This window comes from Sceloporus undulatus, chromosome 7, assembly GCF_019175285.1.
Source record: "Sceloporus undulatus isolate JIND9_A2432 ecotype Alabama chromosome 7, SceUnd_v1.1, whole genome shotgun sequence".
Classification (NCBI taxonomy): Eukaryota; Metazoa; Chordata; class Lepidosauria; order Squamata; family Phrynosomatidae; genus Sceloporus; species Sceloporus undulatus.
Genome location: NC_056528.1, coordinates 17,645,473 through 17,667,609, shown reverse-complemented (window position 1 = coordinate 17,667,609; position 22,137 = coordinate 17,645,473). Strand labels below are relative to the sequence as shown.

The 22,137-nt window shown below is 42.8% G+C and overlaps 1 protein-coding gene across 3 annotated transcripts in view; it reads right to left on the bottom strand.

Moving 5' to 3' along the window:
• Positions 1 to 22,137, bottom strand: part of MAPKAP1 (MAPK associated protein 1) — a 136,429-nt gene that overhangs the window by 16,131 nt on the left and 98,161 nt on the right. For 2 of the 3 annotated variants that reach the window (XM_042479765.1, XM_042479764.1), the window contains 2 exons: positions 14,634 to 14,774; positions 4,902 to 5,039 (listed from right to left, as the gene is read on the bottom strand). In XM_042479765.1, the coding sequence (XP_042335699.1) occupies positions 4,902 to 5,039; positions 14,634 to 14,774 (279 nt within the window). Of the gene's footprint in view, positions 1 to 4,901; positions 5,040 to 14,633; positions 14,781 to 22,137 lie in introns of all 3 variants that reach the window. The other variant, XM_042479763.1, reaches the window with a different exon arrangement.

Sequence of the window (22,137 nt, the reverse complement as noted above, 5' to 3'; positions counted from 1 at the left end):
GAACAGAAACCACTGGGGAAGATAAGAGCCCAAAACAGCAGAACTGGTATCTCCGCCAAAGCTGATGGTATGACATTTCCCCCTCTGCTGTGATCAAGTGGACTGGCAGCTAAAAGATGAAGAGCCCTCAACCTGTAAGGTCCCAAAGAACCAGAACTGGAGAAGACTACTGGCATGGCTAAGGGGATTCTGGGAGTTGTAGTTCAAAAGTCACCTTCCTTGCAAAGGATCACTGAAGACAGTTATTGGAGCTCACAAGGACTTGGCCACCATAAGCAAAACCCATACTGTGCATCACTTGTAATCCTGGCATTGTTTTTTATATCATTTGTAATAAACACAGTCAGTTCATATCCAAAAGATGTGAGGATGCATACTAGTTTAGATAGATCTAACAGGGATCAGAACCCATGTGGTCTACTGATTTGAGTGTTGGACTAGGATCCCAGGAGACCATGTTTGACTTCTGCCTTGGCCATGGCAACCCACTGGTGACCTTGGACAAATTACACTCTCTCAACCCAAGAGGAAGGCAATGGCAAATCTCTAGGAACAAATGTTGCCAAGAAACCCCTGTGGCAGGTTTGCCTTAAGGTCACTGTAAGTGAGAAATGTCTTGGAGGCACACAGCAACAACAGGGAAGCAGACAGAAAAATGGAGGACTTATCAGTGCAGGCTATATGGAACCACCATGTTTAGGGACAGTGATCTGAACACTGGACTTTGGAGGGGGGAAAACAGCAGCCATGGCTACCTACATTCACTGCGGGAAGCCAGATGCTGGGTTTAGGCCACAGGTGAGGAACATCTAGCCCTGCAGATCTTCTAGATAACAACTCCCCACATTCATGCTCTTTGAGGAATTGGACGTCTCAACATCTGGAGGGCCACACGCTTCCCACCACTGACCTAGACAGATGTTTGATCTGATGCCAGGTTGTTTTAATGGTTTCATTTATGTTCTTACGGCATTCTCGATCTGAGCAGAAACAGACCACGCCGGATCTTCAGGTTCATGAAAGGGAAATAATGTTGGGGAGGGCTGACAGCAAAAACAGTTCACCCAAATGCATGACCAACACTGCAGACACTGGGCTAATCTGATCGCTCCGATCTATCATAGGAATGACGCCAACTGAGGGGCTGCCGGTCATGTCCTACCCATGGGGTTCTTTTTCTAAGACGGGCAACTGTCTCCCAGCCCATCTTCTTCTCAAACAATGTAAAGAGACATTAAGGGAATCAGATTTCCTTTAAATTACACTATTGCCAGAGGACATAATCGTATTAAGGTTATTACGTTGCTTCCTTAAGACTTTATATTACGTACGCTTAATTGAGATACAGGGCTCTTTTTTGGGCTATAAAAATGGCAGCTCCTTTATTAAGGCTTAAATCTCCCTTCTTAACGACAGGACGCTTCCCCTCAAGATTCAAAACCTGCAAAATCTTTTGTGATAATCAGATGGTGGCTGATTTAAACAAGCACTTTATAGATATGGTGTTTGCAAGTTTCTAATGGGGTTGGGGTTTTACAAGGAGGGCCCATTAGCACTTCTCCCAGAGTTCAAGCAGCTGGATTTATTTGGGAAATAAAGCGCCGGTGCTTAAGCCAGCCTAGTACAAATTCTCAGCCGTTCCTGAACAGTGAAAAAAGACTAATTAGAGGCAGAAATGACTCCAGCGGAACCGTGTTAAAACTTTCTTCATACTGAGTTTGCAAGGAAGGTTTAGAGAGATCTCTCTGAAGAACTGCCGTTAAGTATCTCACTGAAGGGTAAAGCAAACGGCAAGCCAGAAAACCAGGTCAAAACCCCTTCCAGGAGATTGTCCAGATTGTTAAGTGGGAAAAAGGATAAATAAAACAGAACTATAGGGCTGTGAAATGTAGTGGGAAAAGGCAAGGAGAGTTTGGAATGGCATCCAAGCCCATCTCACCGTCAAAAGAATGTGACTTTCAAACAATTAACTGTGCGCTGACAATTTTCACTGGGTGGCCCTGAGTTACAGTGTTGGCTGCACTCTTTGACCACTCTTTCTAAACCATTAATAATTTTATATACTCCTATGTTCCTTAGGGCCTAAATGGTATGAAGGCAGCAGATACTGTTTGTTCCTGGAAACTAAGCAAGGTTAGGCCTGGTTAGTACTTGGATGACGGGACCAGCAAAGAATACTAGGTGCTGTAGGCTATATTTCACAAGAAGGAAGTGGCAAACCACTTCTGAGCAGTCCTCACCTAAGAAAACCCTATGAAATTCATATTGTCGTCATAAGTCAACAGGCAACTTGAAGGCACATAAACACATAATATGTTCCCTCTTAGCATTCTTTAATTTTCAACCTCAGAACATCCTTCAATCCTCGCATTCTCCACTTTCTGGATGTGTATTCAATATGACTCGAGAGAAAACTGGAGAGGGCTCTTGTACCTTTAATGGGTTTGCAGAAAAGGGAATGTCAGCAGGCGTTGCTTGCTACCTGGTTGTGTGAAAAGCTACACAACCAGTAAAGGTACAAGAGCCCCCTCCAGTTTTCAGTCAATCCTACTCTTCAATAATCATGACAGTAGAAAAAGAGGAGCTTTCCCTATGTGATGGCTCACATATACTGTACTTGGCATTCCTAAAGGCCCTAAAATCCTTGGCTTTGACACAATTTGAAAAATATATTGGACAGCAGCATCCAGCCCAGAGCAAGTCAACCTTCCCCAACCAGAGCCTCTCCGGCTGTGTTGGATCACAACTCCCATTATATGGACAAGGGGATCATGGAGACATAATCCATCAATGATTATTCACCAACAGAATTAAGATAGAATCCATCCAAAATTAATGCATCCAGAGGGCACTTGGTAGGGGCAGGTTGAAGAAGACTATACTAGATGGAGCAATGATTTGACTCAGTTTAACACAATTTCATTTCTATACAGACACCCACATTTGCAATTTGCCCTTTGAAGGCAATTCTTGTGTGTTGCTGGGATTCACAAGTTAAAGCCTTTGAGGGAACAAATCTGTTTTCCTTTTCTTTTTTAACAAAAGAGCAAAAGACGAATTTGCGCAGCGGAACTGCACAACCATCTGTTTGTGACACGTTCCGGCACACCTCAGAAAAGACTAGATGGAGGATGGTTGTGTTACAAGAGATAAAAACAGGGAAACAAAATATATTGCAGAACTCAGAAACCCTTATCTCCCACTCAGCCTCGTTCCCTTTGCCATAATTCATTTCAAGGAAGCCCCAGGAATAATTTTTGATGTAAACTCTGCTACAAACATATATCACTTTGCTGATAAGATCGCAGGGCCACGAAGAAAGCGTCATTCCTTCATGCGCCCAAATATGAGTGTTCCTTCCTTCTCTTCAAAGTTCAAAAGAGAAGAGCCCCAGAATGGGGTGCGAGAACGAGTTCTGCCATAAACTTCCTGCAATGCATGATGGGACAATGCTAAGTAGTATCATCCAACAGGGGAGATATTAAGCCAAACAGTCTGGGTGAAAAATGTTAAGTATTACACCATCTTTAAAACTGGATGCATTCATCTCCATTTGGAATCTTCCAAGACACACAAATTTCCCTCCTTGGATCCAAGGCACTATTGGTCTGGACAGAAATCCTTGACATCTAATGTCCAAGGGATCTGAAAAGTACACCCTTTGCCTTTCTGCAAGGGGAACACATTCACTGTCATTAAGAGCAAGAGAGCCACATAGTTTTAGCCTCTCTGCTTCTCCCAGGCTAATTCCAAAGTTCAGGGAGCTGCAACAGGGAAAGTAAATTCAGAGAGCAAAAATTTAGGGTTGATTTGAATGAGAGCACTCCCAGGTCTGCACTTGGCTAGCAATATGGATGTCAAAAGAGACTTATATATATGCCAGAACAAGAACTCTTATTAATTATTATTAAGTACTGAGGTTGTTATTACTAGTCATTGTTTCTGTTTCTGTTGTTATTATTGTTACTATTATTTGTAAGAGAACGATGAACTGTTTTTGCTGTGTTGTTGTTGTTGTTGTTATTATTATTGGTTACACAGTCTACTGGAATTACCAATTAGAGTTCTTGACCATCAACAAGGCAAGTCGTCGATGTCGTTGTCGTCATCATCGTCATGACCATCATCCCAAATCTGGTTTCTCCTCGGTCATAATCAAGTGACAATCCTAATGTATTTCCTCTAGTGAGACCGTCAAGTATTAATTGCTTGGATCAAGTCCCCAGAACAAAGCAAAATGTAACTTCAGCTTTCTGAAACCCACCCAAGCTAGACATCAGCTTGGAGTAGCTATTTCTTTGTGTGGTATGGAAAACATTAACCTCTTTGTCCCCTGGTGTGTCTTTACTCTGAACAGCTCCCCTGGCAGCTGGTGTTTAAAATAAAAACAAGGTACAAAAAACTTCAAGTGATGTGCTTAACGTTTCATATAGCTGGGAGTTTAGCTGTTCTGTTTTGGCATGGGTATGGCTTTTTGGATGCTCAGGTTTGATTGGGATGCTTCTCTACACTTGACCACAGTCCCAGTTCAGCCTGTTGGCAGCAGATATACTATGAGATAAACAGTGGGATGAAACAGTGGCAATGACCACACTAGGAATACATGACATAAAGCGGCTCTTGCAAACCACCCTTTCAGTGCCACCAACTAACAAGTGCAACTGTTCAATCTGCCGCTTGTGAAGACTCACCGTAGTACAAGCCCTGCACATTTTCCAGACACATTATGAACTGGCTTTTGGCAAGCAGGGTTCAGCTATTATTAAGAAATTGAGGTCAGTATATACTGATATATATACAGTATATATGGTGTTTGGCTTCTAGTAGAAGATGTTATGAGCGGAAGGGGTTCATGAAGAAAAGTGGCGTGGGGATATATGAAAGAAAGGAAGGTTACTTACTCGGGCTTTTTTCTTCCACCAGGTCACAAGTGCAGAGGAGTTCAGCATCAATTGAGATTGGCTTCTGTTTAATCCAGAACTTAGTGCTGGCTTTCTGATTTGTTACGGGATCCACCTCCACCTTGTCTCCTGAAATACCTGAGGAAGTCAAAGGGAAGGAAATAAAGGAGGTTTTGAATAAGCAGGTTAAACATCTAAGACGTATCCATGTTAGTCTGGAATATTAGTATGCAAAAGGATCTTGCAGCGTCTTTGAGACTGTGTGAAAGTAGACTTGGTCTACTCCTTGGTCTACTTCTCAGTAGACTTGGTCTCCTTCTTGGTCTCCTTCTTTATATGCATGGTTCAACACCCTCATTTTGCAGTGCCTTGTGGTTATCACATCTGATCACGCTGGAGGTCCCTCATTCAAATCCCCATTCAGTCATGGAAACTCATTGGGTGACCTTGGACAAGTCACATTCTCTCAGCCTCAGAAGGACAAGGCACACTCCCTCTGAGCAAATCTTGCCAAGAAAATCTTGTGATGAGTTTGCCTTAGTGTCACCATAAGTGGAAATGACTTAACAGCACATAGCAACAGCAATGTAACAGTTCAGCCATTATTTTCAATTTTTGTATGCCACCTTGGGTTCTTTGGAGGGAGAAAGGCAGCATACAAACTGAATGAGTAAATAAAATATATCGATGGTTCCAGTACGAGCATCACTTTGACTATCGTTGGTGAGAAAAAGACAAAGAAACGAAAAACCAAAGGAAAAGGAGGAAAAGAAAGAAACCCGAATGCCACTCCATTCATCCGAGATACCAAAAGGAACCAACTAAGAAGTTAATCCACCCTGAGAGAGGCTTAGTAATTTATAACAAATTCTATGATGGTTTTCTTTCTCCCTGCCGCTCTCCTCCAAAGCGACAACCTTGCTGTGCGGAGCAGAAAGGGACAGCATCTCATTGCTTAACTTACAATTACAAGGTTTCTCCTCTGACATGAGTGACCAAACCTCTCTATATACTTTTTCATAGTGGCAGCTGTGCGGGGAAGACTTAAAAGTAATTACATTTTTAGGTCATGAGTTATAGGTGAAGGTCATGCTGAAATAGGCAAAAGGAATAAGGAGTATTTAAAAACAACACGCAGGGAGGCTGTTTCTTTGTTTGAGAGATCCTTTCCCATTGCTTTGGAAAGAAGAGAACGTTCGGAAATCATTTTTTGCTCTTTAAAAAATGGAAAGAAAGGAGTTAAAACAACAGTAACAAAGGCACAGAGCCTTCCAGTCACCTTCTCTGCCAAATGTAATCCAAAATGAAACCCTAGAAAGGTATAAAAAAATACCAGAGTCTTCTGGCAAGGCTAGTGGGTTTTGATGGACGAGGCTTCCTCTGAAAATACATTATTTCCTAGTGCGGAATAGACCTGATCCATAGCCTCATGCCTACAGGTGAGCAAGCGCCAGGTTCATTGTTCCACCAACAATAAACTGAAAGAGAAGACTATGAATATTGCTCTTAAAAAACTGTTTAAAAGGGGAGAAATTGTAATTCCCTTTATCATTCCTTGGTATTTATGCCCTGTTTCTGAATTGCAAAGAATAAAGGAGGTGAACGAAATAGGATTCTGCAGAACAATAAACCCACAGTTACAAACTGCATAAAGACAACAGTCTAAAATCAGCATTCAAAAGGTCAGAAACAACAGCAGTTGGGGAAAAGCAACCTATTGAAATTAAATAGGTTTTTGTTGTCCAAGGAAAAACAAGGAACAACAGGGAAAAGGTAAGATGTCTCTTGGGGGTACATTCCAAATTGTGGGTGCCACCACTGAGAAAGCCCTCTCTCTTGAGGTCATCCATTTTCAGATTTCAGGGCCCTTTGAAACTTATAGAGGGAGAGGTGATTTTTGAGATACGGGGGATAAATATGTCGCAACACCACAAAATGAGATGGAAACTGTTGAGAATATTGTTGTATCAAAATAAATAAAACACATCAAATATTCCTGACATGGACTGATATGAAAATAATCCGGCGTAGGAACTTACGCTGTTTCTAAATGCTAGTAAGACTCAATACCTTTTGCCTTCTGCTCTGCAGAAGTGGAAGTTACATTACATAAATGATGCTTAAATCAATTATATAAAACAACATCGACTCTGAATGTGAGAAGGGACAGCTATCTGGTAAGAGAACCAGGGGGGTATAGTCATTTTGGTAGACTGGGTTGGGATTTGGGAGATTCAGACTGAAGCCCTCATTGAACCAAGAAACTGACTGCATGGTCTCTCTCCTTCAAACTGATGCACCTCGCAGGGTTGTTGTGAGGAGCATGTTTGTCAAAGCAATCCATGTAAACCATCCAGTGCTCACTGGAGGAAAGACAAGATATAAATGTAACTGATTTATACATTAATTATTGTAAATAAAAAGATCTATGAAGACTGAAGACCCAGAAGTCTTGGTACTGAAGCAGGGAGCATAAGCTACTTTAAAGATAATCACTGCCATTCTATTTACAAAGACCTAGGTCTTTGTAAATGGCCTTACGTGTGCCCAAAACTGATTTTGCAAACTATATATTCATTGTAATTTGTATCATGACAACATACAGGCATCCGTAGCATGATGGAAGTCAGTGGAGTGACTGGCGTGTCACAGCCCGATGCACAAGAAACACTGATGTGCATCAGGGCGCTTCCTGATGTGTATCTGGACACTAGGTAGAAAGTGCCAAAGCCCTTTCAAGTGCTGAGAGGTACCTCTCTGCAATTCACTAACATGGATTTGTTGCACTTTTCCAAAACAGGTACGGATTTGTAAATAACAATAGCATTTACATTTCTATATTGCTTCATACAGAACTCAGTAGTCTCTAAGCAGTTTACAATTCATAAGCTAATTGCCCCCAACAAGCTAAGTATTCATTTTAGTGTCCTATGGAAGGATGCAAGGCTGAGTCAACTCTAGAGCCCTGGGATCGAACTCACAACCTTGTGGCTACAATACTGGTTGCAGTACTGGCACGTAGCCACTGCTAAGATAAAGTTACATAGGTCCGATACAGACAGCCAAAAGTGCCGTCATAGGGCCGATTTTAGGGCTCCAGAGGCCTGGGCGTCCATAGTCGACTTGAGACCTGAAGGTACAGACTTGAGACTTGACATAAAAGACTTGACTACATCACTGGTCATCTGTGTCCTCACACAAATGCGCTTTGCTCCTGCACAGAGACCCATTGGTCTGAGGCACAGACAACACACAATGAAGAACCTGAGTTCTTCCTGACAGCCAACTCTTTGAGGAAACCAAAGACAGGACAAAGAGGCGATCGGTGAGTGTGTTGTGTTAACCTTGGCTCTGCTGGCGCCCAGTGTAGCATAACCCTCATTTGGAACCTGACCACTGCAAGGGAGCCTGAAGCAGCCTTGCTAGCAAAAGCTGCACGTTTCAATTAATCACGCTGCGCAATTTGTCAGCCCCTGTGCCCGACCCCTCCCATCGGAGATACCATATTTCAATTACGCACAAGTGTCAAGCGCCCTAAAAAAAGGATGCTAGGAGAGTGGAAATAATATGAGAAAGCCGGATTCTCCATCAGGAGAGAGCAAGAGAGAGAGCTGCTTTATTAGAACATTTCACTCTAGGCAGCCCAATCATTAGTTGTCCAAAATCTACATATCTCCCCAGTGAAAATATTACCAGCAGCTGTTGCCTTGACATAAAAAACTTTACTTTAAAAAATTATTATTATTTTGGCTCGGCAGCAACCCAAAAGGGGTGGTAGTGCCCAAGGAAAATGCAGAAATCCTTTATAATGAAAATAAAACAGATTATCCCCCCATCCCCACCATACACACACACACACACATGCGCGCACATACACTGCATCTTCAATAGATTAAAAACAAATAGAAATACTCCCTGGGGCCTTTTCTTTGCTTTAAAGAAAGGAAACAAAAATACATTTCATTTCAGGTGCTACTCCCCAGAATCCGCACAGCGGAGTCAATATTGTTAATGCACCCGTGTTAATTTGATAGGATTTGTCAGGTAACTCCACTGGAAAATTATATAAAACTGTTCCAGATGAACAGATGATAGTGACATGAATTAAAGTGATAGAACAATAGTGGAATATAAACCAGAAATGACACCCAAAGTGGCTGTTGATTTATTGCCATCCTGAGTCTGGTTCTGGGCTTCCATGTATATTAGCACTACAAATCTGGGTCCATTTAGCCGAGAGATGCTCATACATACATCACCAACTCCTGCTCCAAGCCAAGGTCACTTCTCGTTGCATCAATCTTTTCCTACGGAGGCTACTTCACACACACACACACGCACATACACACACACACACACACACGCACAAAGGCAGAGCCGGTCGGAAGCATTGCGGGTAGAGCAGGCTCCCCTCTCCCAGCCAATTTCATCTTTCTTTTATCATGTAGAATGCACTTTAAACTTCCTATTATTTTTATCTGCAAATTGTTGTGGTAGACTCCCATCTATTATAACCCTATCGCCGCATCGCTCGCACCTGCTCGCTCATGCGCCTATCTGCAGGACCGCATCCTTTGTCAATGTGGTCCTTACTCTCTCATACCACCGCCACGCTCTTTTCTGGAATTTGCTGTACTGAGTTGTACAATGTTCATACTCATGTTATTTTATCAATTTGGGTCTCCCAGTCCTCCCCCCTCCCCAAGTATTCCTTGCCTAAAAATACCCTATGAAATTCATGGGGTCACCATAACTACATCTGTGCAAACCTGACATCATCACCGTTGTGCCATTCTGCAGACCATACAAAAACCATTACCTGCCCCACAGAAGTTACCATCCCAAATTCGAGATGGGATAAATGGCAGAGGAATGGGATAGTAGACAGGAAATGAGCAAGGAAGTGATGGGAAGCTGTTTCAGTTGGACAGGGGTGGGCTTGGTTTATAGTAAACATGGGGAACCTGGGGCACTACAAACTCCATCATTGCCAACCACAGATTAGGTGGGATCATATCTCAATAGTTGGGTTTGCTGGGCATCATACCTCAATAAAATCTGGGGAGCCTTCTACCGACCTGGGTTTCTTCACACATGGGGACTCACAACTTAGGTGAGACCCACCAGTGAGTGAATGATTAGGGATGATGGGGGTTGTACTTCTAAATATCTGGAAGGATCCAACTTGGGATAGGCTGGTGCATATATATAATTATAAAAATTATATATAATTACAAAAATTGTAATTCTTTAATAATTTGTACTTTTTAACGAGGCAAATTTTAAAATATTTTTATCACCCCATCACAAAGGTGGAATGTGAGTATATCCATGCATGCGCAAAGCTCACATGTATCTTCTCCCATGTTTCCAGCTGTCACCACGCTGCTCCATCTTTCCCGATACCAGACTTCTAATTTTGTTTTGCATCCAGGCTTGGGATTCTCAGGAATTTCCAAATACACAGGGCAGCAAGGACCAATTCTGCCACTGGGCAGTAGGTTTTGGACCGAATAAAAATGAAAAGGCATTAAGTTGTTAGCAATCTCATTCATTTGTGTTTTATTTTATACTTATTGTATTTTTTTTTCTCCCAAGAAAGGAGAGAGAAACTGTTATGGGATTTTTCTGCCTCCTGGGCCAGTTCTTTCTAGCCTAAATTTGGAAAAGAAGGTGCCATTTGCTTCTCTGCTTCAGGCAGTCAAATGCCTTGGGTAACCATATAGAGGACTTCAGCCTCAATATGTTCTATTCCCTTAAAGGTCTCCTGACAATAATAGCTGATGACAGTGGAATATGCTGCCTTGGAGTGTAGTACAGTCTCCTTCTGTGGAGGTTTTCAAATGGAGGCTGGATCTATTGGGAGGGCTTGAATTGTGTGTTCTTGCGTGGCACAGGGGGGTTGGATTGGATGACCCTTGGGGTTTCTTCCAACTCTAGGATTCTATGTTTCATTCCCTTCTGCTTCCCTTATAGCCTATATTCCTCTCTTCCGGAACATGGATGTCACACTGCTTTCTTCTTCACCTCCACCTCTCTCTTGAAAACCTACTTTTCTCAGCCCTTCAATAATCCTCTTCGAGTGAAACTAAGTCCCAGGAATGTTTAACTGGATTTGTTTCCATTCCATTCATTGCGTGCTACTGTCCATCTCTCTCTCTCTCTTATTCCTGCGCTATCTTCCCTATGGTCTAAAATGAGTTTATGTGCTCCCTGGGGCAGGGACCTGTACTGTTATTACTGCTACTACTACTATGTGGACTGCAAAGTGCATGCACACAGCAATATGAACAATATTAATCATAGAACTGTGGAGCACAAGGGATCCCAATGATCTTCCAGTCCAGCTTGTTAGTAAAGGAATCCATAGAGAAACCATGGCCATCTAACATCTACAAAAACCTCCAATGAAGGAAAATCCACCATCTGCTGAGATAGCCTATTCCATATCCATGAGGATATCCTTTCCTGAGGTTTAATCAAAATGTCTTCTCTTGAAATATGAATCCACTGGTGTGGGTCCTAGCCTCTGAAGCAGCAGAAACCAAAGTTCCTCCATCTACTGTATGAACTTCAGATATTTGAAGATGGATATCACATCCCCTCTCAATCTCACCCTCCAAACATATCCAGCTCCCTCAACCATGTCTCAAACAGTTTGGTTTCCAAGCCCTTTAACGTTTTGGTTGCCCTCTTCTAGACATATTCCTGGATATCAACAAACTGGTACATATGTGCGTGTGTATACACAACTCGGAACTGATCCACAATGGGTTTTATTTCACATTGGCTGCATCCACGCTGCAGAAATAATCCAGGTTGATGCTACTAACTGCTGTGGCTCAATGCTATGAAATTCTGGGAATTGTAGTTCTGTGAGACATGTAAGCCTTCTCTGTCACAAGAGCCTCTGGGGCCACAACAAACTACAAATCCTAGAATTCCCTAACATTGAGCCATGGCAGTTAAAGTGGTGTGATCCTGGATTATTTCTGCAGTGTGGATGTAGCCAAAGTCACCTTAAGAATGGATTTGAAAGCTATCATTCAGGAAAATTCAACGATTTTGGGAGGGTGGTGGTGGGGAGAGATAAGATGGGAGATGGCCCCTCCATTTCCAACTCAGCAAGGTTTGTCCCTTTGCTGTGAAAAGAGTCAAAGCCATTTGTTTCCTTGGAACAGGCTCTTCTCCTTCTCCATTTATCTTTAGTGATCTGTCACGACCTTTTCAAGCTCTTATTTCTGACAGCTTCCAGATACAAGTGAGTCAAACTTCCCTGGAAGGAAACTATCACCCGCAGATAGTTTGCTCAAGAGCAGCAAACACGCAGAACGCTGCCCTCCGTCAGCGCCAGCTTATAAATCCTCCCTTAACAAGACAGTGCAATAAAAAACAAACACAAAAAACAAAAAGAGGATCAGGGGAGGGAAGAAAAAGAAAGAAAGAGAGCCTCCGAATGGATGTTCACTTTCTGGGGAATAAATATCCTGCCTTGCTTTGGAACGGGGCACACACTCATGACCGAAAGAGTGATGGTTAAGCTTGAGTAAGGGTTTCACAAGGGCTGTCTGTGTACTCTCTATTTAAAAACAATAAAATTCTGCTGGGTTCAACAGCTCAGCATCTGGGCAACTGGATTAAATGTTGCATGTAGTAGTGGTTTGAGTGTGTTGGATTGTGACTCTGGAGACCAAGGTTCGATTCTCATCTCGGCCATTGCCTTCCCCTGAGATGGAGAGTGTGTGGCTCACTTAAGGCCACCCAGTGGGTGGCCTTAAGTGAGCCACACACTCTCCATCTCAGGGGAAGGCAATGGCGAACCTCTGAACAAATCTTGCCAAGAAAATCCAGTGATAGGTTCACCATAGGGTCGCCATAAATTGGAAATGACTTGAAGGCACACAACAAAAACAACAAAATCCAGATTGAATGTCAATTGGAACCCTTCTCGTTTTTTCATGGTGCTTTCAACAGCCTTGTTGAAATAAAATTTTGTCACGGAACTAAAATAATCGAAATTTTAAAAACAGCAGAACAGCGGTCCTTGAACAGAAAAAACTACAAAGAAAGATTGGAAAGCAGAATTTCCAATGGCAGAATTGGAATGTATCCACAAAGTGCACTCCATCAATAGTCGGTTTAACAGAGATAATAGTTTCCTGGAATACTACACACATTAGAACACTAGTTCATGTGGGCTTTCTTGGCCAGTTCATCACATTTTCTTTTTGGCTCCCAAACAACATCCCATAGAATCATAGAATTGGAAGAGACTGAAAGGGCCATCCAGTCCAACCCCCTGCCATGCAGGACATCACAATCAAAGCAATCCCCGACAGATGGCCATTCAGCCTCTGTTTAAAGACCTCTAAGGAAGGAGACTCCATTCTCCATTAAGAGAGTGTGTTCCACTGTCGAACAGCTCTTACTGTCAGGAAGTTCCTCCTAATGTTGAGTGGAATCTCTTTTCCTGCAGCTTGCATGCATTGCTCCGGGTCCTAGTCTCTGGAGCAGCAGAAAACAAGCTTGCCCCCTCCTCAATATGACATCCCTTCAAATATTTAAACAGTGCTATCATATCACCAATACTCATTCATATGGTTGTTTACTCACCTTGGCTTTAGGCAACATCCTTCCTCTGCCTTTGACCCCTTAACAACCATTATTAAAACAAAACGTATCACCTCACCTCCACATCCACAAAGTTTCTCATAAACAGCCTGTTTATATAGGTCTGTCTTTGGACTTTCCCTCCATCCTAGGCATCTGAGGAAGAAGGGTCAAGTCTACAAAAACCCGGGCTTCCTACTTCTCTCTTTCAGTTTGTCTCAAAGGTGCTACAAGATCCCTTTGCATCAAACATTCTGCTCAGTATAGGTGGTATTTCAGAGGAAGGAACTGACAAAACCACTTCCGAGTCTTCCTTGCCTAAGAAAACCCTATGAAATTCATGGGGTCTCCATATGTCAACAGGTGACTTGAAGGCACATACACAATACATGCATTTCCTCCCCCTCCCCATATTGCCCCACCCAAAGTGAAGCCAAAGTACAAATGAGCAGTGGATGCACTCCTCCTTCAATAAGACCAAGAGCTAGTCTACATGGTTAAAATACTCCCCATTCCAATCAACTAGAATACAATTTGGCAAGAGTTCAGGCTTTTTGACCTTAACCCCCTCCCTCAAAAAACCCTCCTTAAACTCCACAGAAAAAGGCTTCTGTTTTCACGATTTTTAGTGGCGTATCTGTGGAAATCCGCAGAAATGTGCATTATGTGGCTGATGTCTGCTTTGTATGGATTTGCATGCCTGTGCATTTTCAGCACAGGGAGGGTGAATAGATACAAATTTGTACAGGAAAGCGAAAACAATTAACTGTTGATGTGAATGTGTGAAAATTGGAAGCAATTTTCACAATACACTTCTATGTAGAAAGTCTATCAATTTAGTGCTGCTTGTGTCAACTGTTTTGGGTATGTATAATGTACTTGACTTCACAGAGGACAACTTGGTGCTTTCCAACTGTTTTGAACCACAACTCCTAGCATGTCGTGTTGGTATGGCAAATGGGAACTGCAGTCCCAGACAGCTGGAGGGAACCATGTTGACTGTCCTATGACCAAGCATGCCATACTATAGTTTATATACTGAGACAGCCCAAACTAGGGGAGAAAGTAGGAGGGAAGGGTATATGTCCTTCTTTTTTGGGTTAAGAAGTCTAACTGATTTACCTAATTGAATGTCTGTTGTGAAGCGTAGCCGGTGGATCATGCTGACTTTGAAGGATTTGTAATGGTGGCTGCTTAGCATGTCCTGAACAGTAGCGATGTCGATCTGCGGGTCCTCCTCTGCGATCTCCTCTCCTCTTGAACCTACACCAAAAAGGGAAGACCAAAATATACGTATATATCTGTTTTTGACACAACTGCAAACGAAAGGGGCAGGAAGTGGAAGGATAGGTGGGATTTGGGTATCAAGTAGATGCTGAATAAAATGCAGATGTCACACCAAGATGAGCCAAAATATAGGAACACTCTGTTGAATTCAAACTCCAGTTGTAGGATTTAAGTATCATTGAATGCTATGTAGCATTGATTTCAATGAAACTTAAGTCTGATAATTGAGCTTGGATACAACCCAACAGGTTAATCAGTCAAACTGAGATGCATTTGCTTATGCTGTGAATTGTGGCATGGTCCCATCTGATCCTGGAATGCAAGCAATGTCAGCCCTGATTAGTACAGTCAGCCCGTCTTATACATGGATTTGTTATACACTGATTGAAGCATGCACGGTTTGAAAATGTTCAAAAAAGTATAAATTTCAAATATCAAACCTTGATTTTCCATTTTTTATAAGGGACACCATTTTGCTCTGCCATTATATTTAATGAGACTTGAACATACACGGATTTTGTTATACACGGGGGATCTTGGAACCAAACCCCAGCGTACAACAAGGGTCCACTGTACTTGGATGGAAGACCACTGATGGATACCAGGTGCTATAGGCTACATTTCAGAGGAAGGAATTGGCCAAACCACCTCTTAGGGGTGAAACTGACTGAAGCTGCTCAGAGGTCGTCTGCACGCTGCCCGGTTGCACATGTACAGGCTAGCTTTGGGGTACGCTGGTGCCATGGCGTTTAGAGGCTGCAGCAGCACCGTAAAGCTGTGGCAGGGCGAGAAAAGCCGGCTTTTGTTGGTGCAAAAAGCAGCTGCAATTTGCCCTTCTTTTTGCACTGGCAGAAACATAGATTGGGCTTGCGGCACGCCGCACCCCAATTCAGCTTTCTCAGGGGAGGCTTCAAGCCACCCCTTCGGTGCTGTCAGTTTCGCCCCTTAGTCTTGCTATGTAAACCCTATGGAGTTACCAAAAGGCAACAGTTGACTTGAAAAAACACACACATACAAGCGTTGTACTGCAGAGATGACTGTGGTGTAGTGCTTTGAGTGTTGGATTTAGGAACCTGGGAGAGCAGGGTTTGAATCCCCTGCTCAGCACAGAACTCCATTGGGGAACTTATACTCTCTCTGCCACAGAGGAAGGTAATGGTAAACCCCCTCTGAACAAATCTTGCCAAGAAAACCCTGTGATGAGTTTGCCTTAGGGACACTATGAGTTGGAAATGACTTGAAGGCACACAACAACAAGAGGCTTCATTGCTGTCAATTCAACACAACCCAAGCCTAACAGGCATATGCTCGTTTCCATTCAATCAAAATATTTAGGTAATATGTCCCATTTGAATTCCTCCTTCAAAGAGGAGCACATTCTGGGTGTTTCCCCCAAATTTTGGCTTTAACTCAAGAAAAGTTAACCACTTTAAACCTTTCATTAAAGCAGGGCATATATCTAGCTCAGTAAATATGCTCACAATTATATATTGGACCCACAAATAATATTATATTATTTACTTTTCTTTGCCATTGCAGAGTAGGCTTCAGGGGATAAAAAAGAGAGAGATAACATCTCATTAAGCCAAAATGCCAATTATGAAAAAAGGGTATTTTTTTTAAAAAAGAGATACATTTTACGATGTTGGATTAACACCAATTTAAAAATTACTATAACGTGACACACAATTTTTTTTCATAGAGCAATTTCTACGCCAGCTGCTAATAAAGCATCTTAGCTGTAAATGATAATTCAGATGCTTTTAGATAAAGTGGTGCGTGGATACGGCTCAGAAAATTGATTTAGCTTCTCGCAGAAGATACTGGGAGAGTGACACATTTTGTTTAATACGCCAGCTAATGTAGTCCTAAAAGCTGAAACAACTGCCAGTTTCGCAGCTCTAAATTTTGTCACGAGAGATTAATGAAAACTTTGAGATTTATTTTTTTTTACTGATTTCTTTTTTTAAATAAATGAGAAGATGGGATTTTAGCAGAGAGGCCCGAAAAGCGGCCGTTTAAAAAAAAACAAAACTGGAACGTGGGTTGTCAGTTTCTATACATTAATTCTGCGCGAGACTTTTACGTTATTGGAACCGGCTTGGAATGGTAATGCTTCTAAGCTCTAACCTTCTAATCCCTGGCTGTGTAAATTGATATCCAAAATGGCCAAACTTGCCCCGAAGATGGGAGGAAAGCAGTCCAGTTGCTTTGTAGCATTTCACGACTTATTGGCTCCATTTTGGACAGCCTTTCTGCATTTTCACAATGCTTGACATGAGAGGCTTGAGTGGGAGGCAAGGGAAGGGGAAGAAAGAGAGCACAGTGTCTTGTAGGTCAAAAGCACAGTCTGAAAAAAGTGATTTTTGGGGATTTTTCAGGGTCAGAATGACCCAGGTGATGCAGTGGTTGGAGTACTGAACTACGACGCTGGAAACCAGAGTTCATTGGGTGGCCTTGGACAAGCCACACGCTCTCAGCCTCAGGGGAAGGCAATGGCAAACCTCCACTGAAGCAATCTTGCTGAGAAAACCCCTTGACAAATTTGCCCTACCGCAAGTCGGAAACAACTTGAAGGCACACAACAACAAACTGCCAAAAAACTCATGGTTGGCTGGAGGGCTCTGGAAATTGTAGTTCAGAGAAGTAATTTTTTCACGTAAAGCTCATCCCACCTTCTTGCTTCGCCATGGCTGGTTGGTGGATACTGGCAGTTGTGATCCAAAAACATATTTTTTCCAATATCTGCTTTTGGCCTCCATGGCTCACTCGCTAGCTTACTTCTCAATGACTGGCTGATGGATTCGGACAGTTGTGATCCAGAAAAATCACTTTTCCAAGCTCTTATTTTGACCTCTGTGGGTTCTTTTGCTTCCCCATGGCTGGCTAGTGGATTCTAGCAGCCGTGGCCCAGGAAAAAGTCACTTTTCCAAGCGCTGACAAGAAGCAAGCTGGGACTAAAGTGACCCTAGGTTTGAGGTGGCTTTCAAGTTTCAAATTCCTCTTCTGCCGGCTGGGTTTACTTTACTGCACAAGGTGGGAAGAGAAGTCAGAAAGGCCCAGGATTGGGAAATGAAAGGAATGCAGTGGTTATTTTTCAGGCAACATAAAGTGAAAATAAAGTGAGAACTGCTAGTCTCTTTCTCTCTCTCAACCTGACCTACAGCACAGGGCTGTTATGAGGATAACATAAAAAAATAATCACGCAAAACACCTTAAGTTGTCTGGAGGAAAGGCAGGATTGCACTATGACTAATTAAATTAAAAATGAAAAGCATAATTTGTGTACCAAATGGGAACATACAGAGGTCTTTTTGTTGGCTGGCCCAGCAACTGCAAATTTTCCTTGCTCCCCAAGTCTTGCTTGTCCATCAAGGATGGCCTAAGGCATTTTCCTGCTTAAGATGAAAGCCATCACTGGATCCTCACTCTTTTAAGTATGAAAAGTATCCCCAATAGGCAATGGAACCAGCACACGCAACAGGACAGTATCCTTCCATTGAACCTGAATGCTGCAAGTTAACTCAAGGGATTGACATGCCCAGCTCTGCCCACTCAATACTCCTCCGCTGCTTCCCATCCTCTGCCAGCTGAGATGGCCACTCCATGCTCCTTAATGATATGCCTGGCACAGCTGGCATGGGAACCTTCTCACCAAGTACAGAGACCTCTGATTTGTGCTGGGTTTCGTCCTATGCTCTTTTTAGCCATAGTATTTCAGTGTGTGCCAGTTTTAAATGGGGACGATGATACTGGAGCTAAGCAGGGGTGTATCTACAAGGAGAGAAATGAGCAGGGCAATGCCCCCAAATAAGAATTCTGCTCCACTTAATAACATTTCCCCCAAATTTCAAGCACTACAAAGAGCGAGACATTGAAAATAGTTCACACCAAGAACTCTTATTTTTGCTGTGTTTGCATTCCCTTGGCATCTTTGCCTGCCTCTTTTTTAAATGCTCAGCTGAAGTTTAGGTTACTGCAATGTTAGAAATTTGAGGACTGGAGGAAAAATTCATCTTGCAGGGATGGAATTTTCATTTGGGGAAAACCATGCCCTCATTTTGCTCCTTTGCTGGAACTAAGCAAGAACTTTCTTCCCCCTTAAAGCGACATCCTCAAACTACTTTTCTCTTGTCTTCATCAAAACACATGCCACCTAGAATTTGGAGAACTGAGTTGTAGGAAAGAAATCAACCATGCTCCAAAATAACAACAACAACAACAACAGCCAATCGCTCTAAATAAAACATGGGTGGGGGGATTTCCATTGGGATGCAGGGATGGAGGCAGATGGAGCCATCATCACAATTTCACACCCGAGTGCTGTAGTGTGCAAAATCCAACAAGACTTCTGAATTGGTCAAGCAAATCTGGCTCACTGGACTTCCTTTCTGTTTGAGGATGAACAGGTTAATGCAGCAAAACCACCACTGCCTGCCACCCCCAGCTGCTCAGGATCAGATAAATAGCAATGAATGCCACAGTTTCTTAGAATCATACAGAGTTGGCCATTCTGTTCAACCCGGTTCTGCTATTCAGGAAGACACAATAAAAGCAACCCCTCCTCCAGAAGATGGCCATCCAGCCTCTAAAACCCTTCAAAGAAGGCCCACAGGCTCATATGGGGAAATATGGTGTGTCAGATCGCCTGGACCTGAGACATACAGGGCTGTATAGATCATAATTATCACTTTGTATTGTGTTGAGAAACAGACCAACAGCCAGATGGGGCTAGTGAAACAGGGGAGCCGTATGTTCCTGGACACAATTCCCAATTAACACTTCAACTTCAGCTCTTTGTACCAACTGAAGTTTCTGAACACTCTTCCTAGGCAGCCACATGTACAGCATGTTACAGTACTCAAAATAGCATGGGAGCCAGTGTGGTGGTTGAGTGTTGGACAAGGATGTTGGGAGACCAGGGTTTTAACCCTCACTCAGCCGTAGAAACTCACTAGGTGGCCTTGGGCAAGTCTCTCTCAGCCTCAGAGGAAGGCAAATGCAAAAAGCTCTCTGAACAAATCGTGCCAAGAAAACCCTGCGCCCTAAGTCAGAAATGACTTGAAGGCACACAATGATAATAAAAACAGTATGCAAGCAGGGTATGTGTCACCGTGGCCAGACCAGGCCATTTCCTGGCCACTTAGTTATTGGGAAAGAAAATAACTGCCTTAGTTAATGGTAAAGGATAGATAGGATAGGATAGAATAAATAAAACATTGATAGGTAAAGGAAATACAATGGTCCCTCCACATTCGCCAGGGTTAGGGTGAAGGTCCCCCGTGAATGTGGAAAAACTGCAAATAAAAAAAAAACGCTATCCTTTTTACCTGGAAGAACACCTCTCTAGGAAACTCCAGGCCCTCCAGTGCAACTCTATGGTCAACATCTGCCAGAAAGTGATCGCACAATCATGCTGGTGAATCTACAAAATGCCTAGGAAAGTGTTTTCTCTAGGAACTTCTAGGTGCTCCAGCACAACTCTTATGGTCAGCTTCTGGCAGAGTTGAGCTGGAGGACCTAGATGTTCCTAGAGAGAACATGGCGCTCATTACGTGCGAGGGGCAGTGCTTCCAGATGCCCTGTACATATGGGCGCCACCATTTTGATGTGACGAGTGCCTAGCGTCCGCGTGTCCCGGTGCCTTTGTGACGCCGCAAGTTCACCATTGGTGCCTTGCAGCGTCACAACCGCACTGCAGAAAGCACCCACTTTTTGTGGCTTCTTTTTGCTGCGGCTCCCTTGCGCAGCAAACCAGGGTGGCCTGTATCCCGTCCATATTAATCAAATCCGCAAATAATCAAATCCACAAAAGCCAAATCTGCAAATGTAGATGGCCAACTGTAGTGACAAGTAATTAGTTATATGCAACCAATTACTTCCAAACAGTGCAGACTGTAATGTACCACTAGAGCAGCAACCCTGTGGCACTATGACCCAAGATACCCTCAATTCCTTTTGTCCAGGTTATCACTGTCTTTTTCTGTGCTGCAACTGGCATGTGAAAATGGCAGCGGCTGATGCCAATGATGTGGGAAGAATAATCTTCATCCTCGTTCCTTCAAATGTCAGAGAATGAACAGCTCTCCATTTCCTCAAGAAAACAATACAAGGTTAACAGTGCTGCACGTTCCCCCGCTCCCAAAAAACCATTCCCTTATTGCTTTAATGTACTAGTATATTGCTTAATGAAAGTTCTTAATTGTAATTCAATTAATTACATACACAGCGTCCCCAATTACATTTTCCAATAAGACATTGGCTTTGGTACAGGTCTAAAGGCACTTAACCAATTTTAATATATTAAGACCAATTTCCCTTGAATACTAATTACTATCTAATGATGAAATGGGAACCGGGAACTTTCCAGAAGCTGGGTGGAAAGTATAAAAGGAAATTAAGCGTGAACAGTTGGGGGACTTCTAGTTTAAAAACAAGAAGAAGGAGGAACAGGAGGGAGGGGAGGGGAAAGAAAGAGGAAGAAATGCAGGCAACTGCATTCCACTGCAAATCTTCCCCATATATTTAAAAAGTCCCAAATATGGAAAGTGTTTTTGTTAATCTTCATGACAGCACTAAGCACTGGGTGAGAAAGGAGACATCTCGCTATGCGTTTGTGTTAACGCAAAGGCTTCTTTTTTCAGCTTAATCCCTTGAAATATAAATGAAACGCTGGCTCAAAAAGAGAATGTTGGCATGTATTTTACTAGCATCTGTTCAGCTCTGTGAAGGGAAAGGGAAAATCTGTCTCTCTCTTTGTGTGTGTGTGTGTGTTGTATGTGTGTGCATGCTCATCTGAAAAATAAATAATACAGTACTCACACTGGAAATTCTTTATCTGAATAAATGACTAACTTTAATTATCACAGCTAAAATTAGCCTGAAATGTATCATGCAATTGTAGCCGAGGCATGCAAGGAAAAATCACAGCTGTCTGTCACCCTCTTCCCCTTTTGATAGGACTTGAACACAGAGCCAGGCCAAACAGTTGGCAATCCAGTGTGTATGTGTGTGTGACATGGAGTCATCTGTCTACTTATGGAGACCCTAGAATAGCAAGGAAATTAAAGTCTTCGGTTGAGATTGTGGTGGGTACCTATGTCAGTGCAGCCACGCTCTTGTTGTTGTGTGATTTCAAGTCATTTCCAACTTGTGACCCTATCATGGAGTTTTCTTGGCAAGTTTCTTTGGCAATGTTATCTTCTGCGGCTGAGAGAGTGTGACTTGCCCAAGGCCACTCAGTGGCCTTCATGGCCGAGCAGGGATCGAACCCTGGTTTCCTGAATCATAGTCCAAGGCTCAAACCACTTCACCACACTGGCTCTCAACTACAATGATT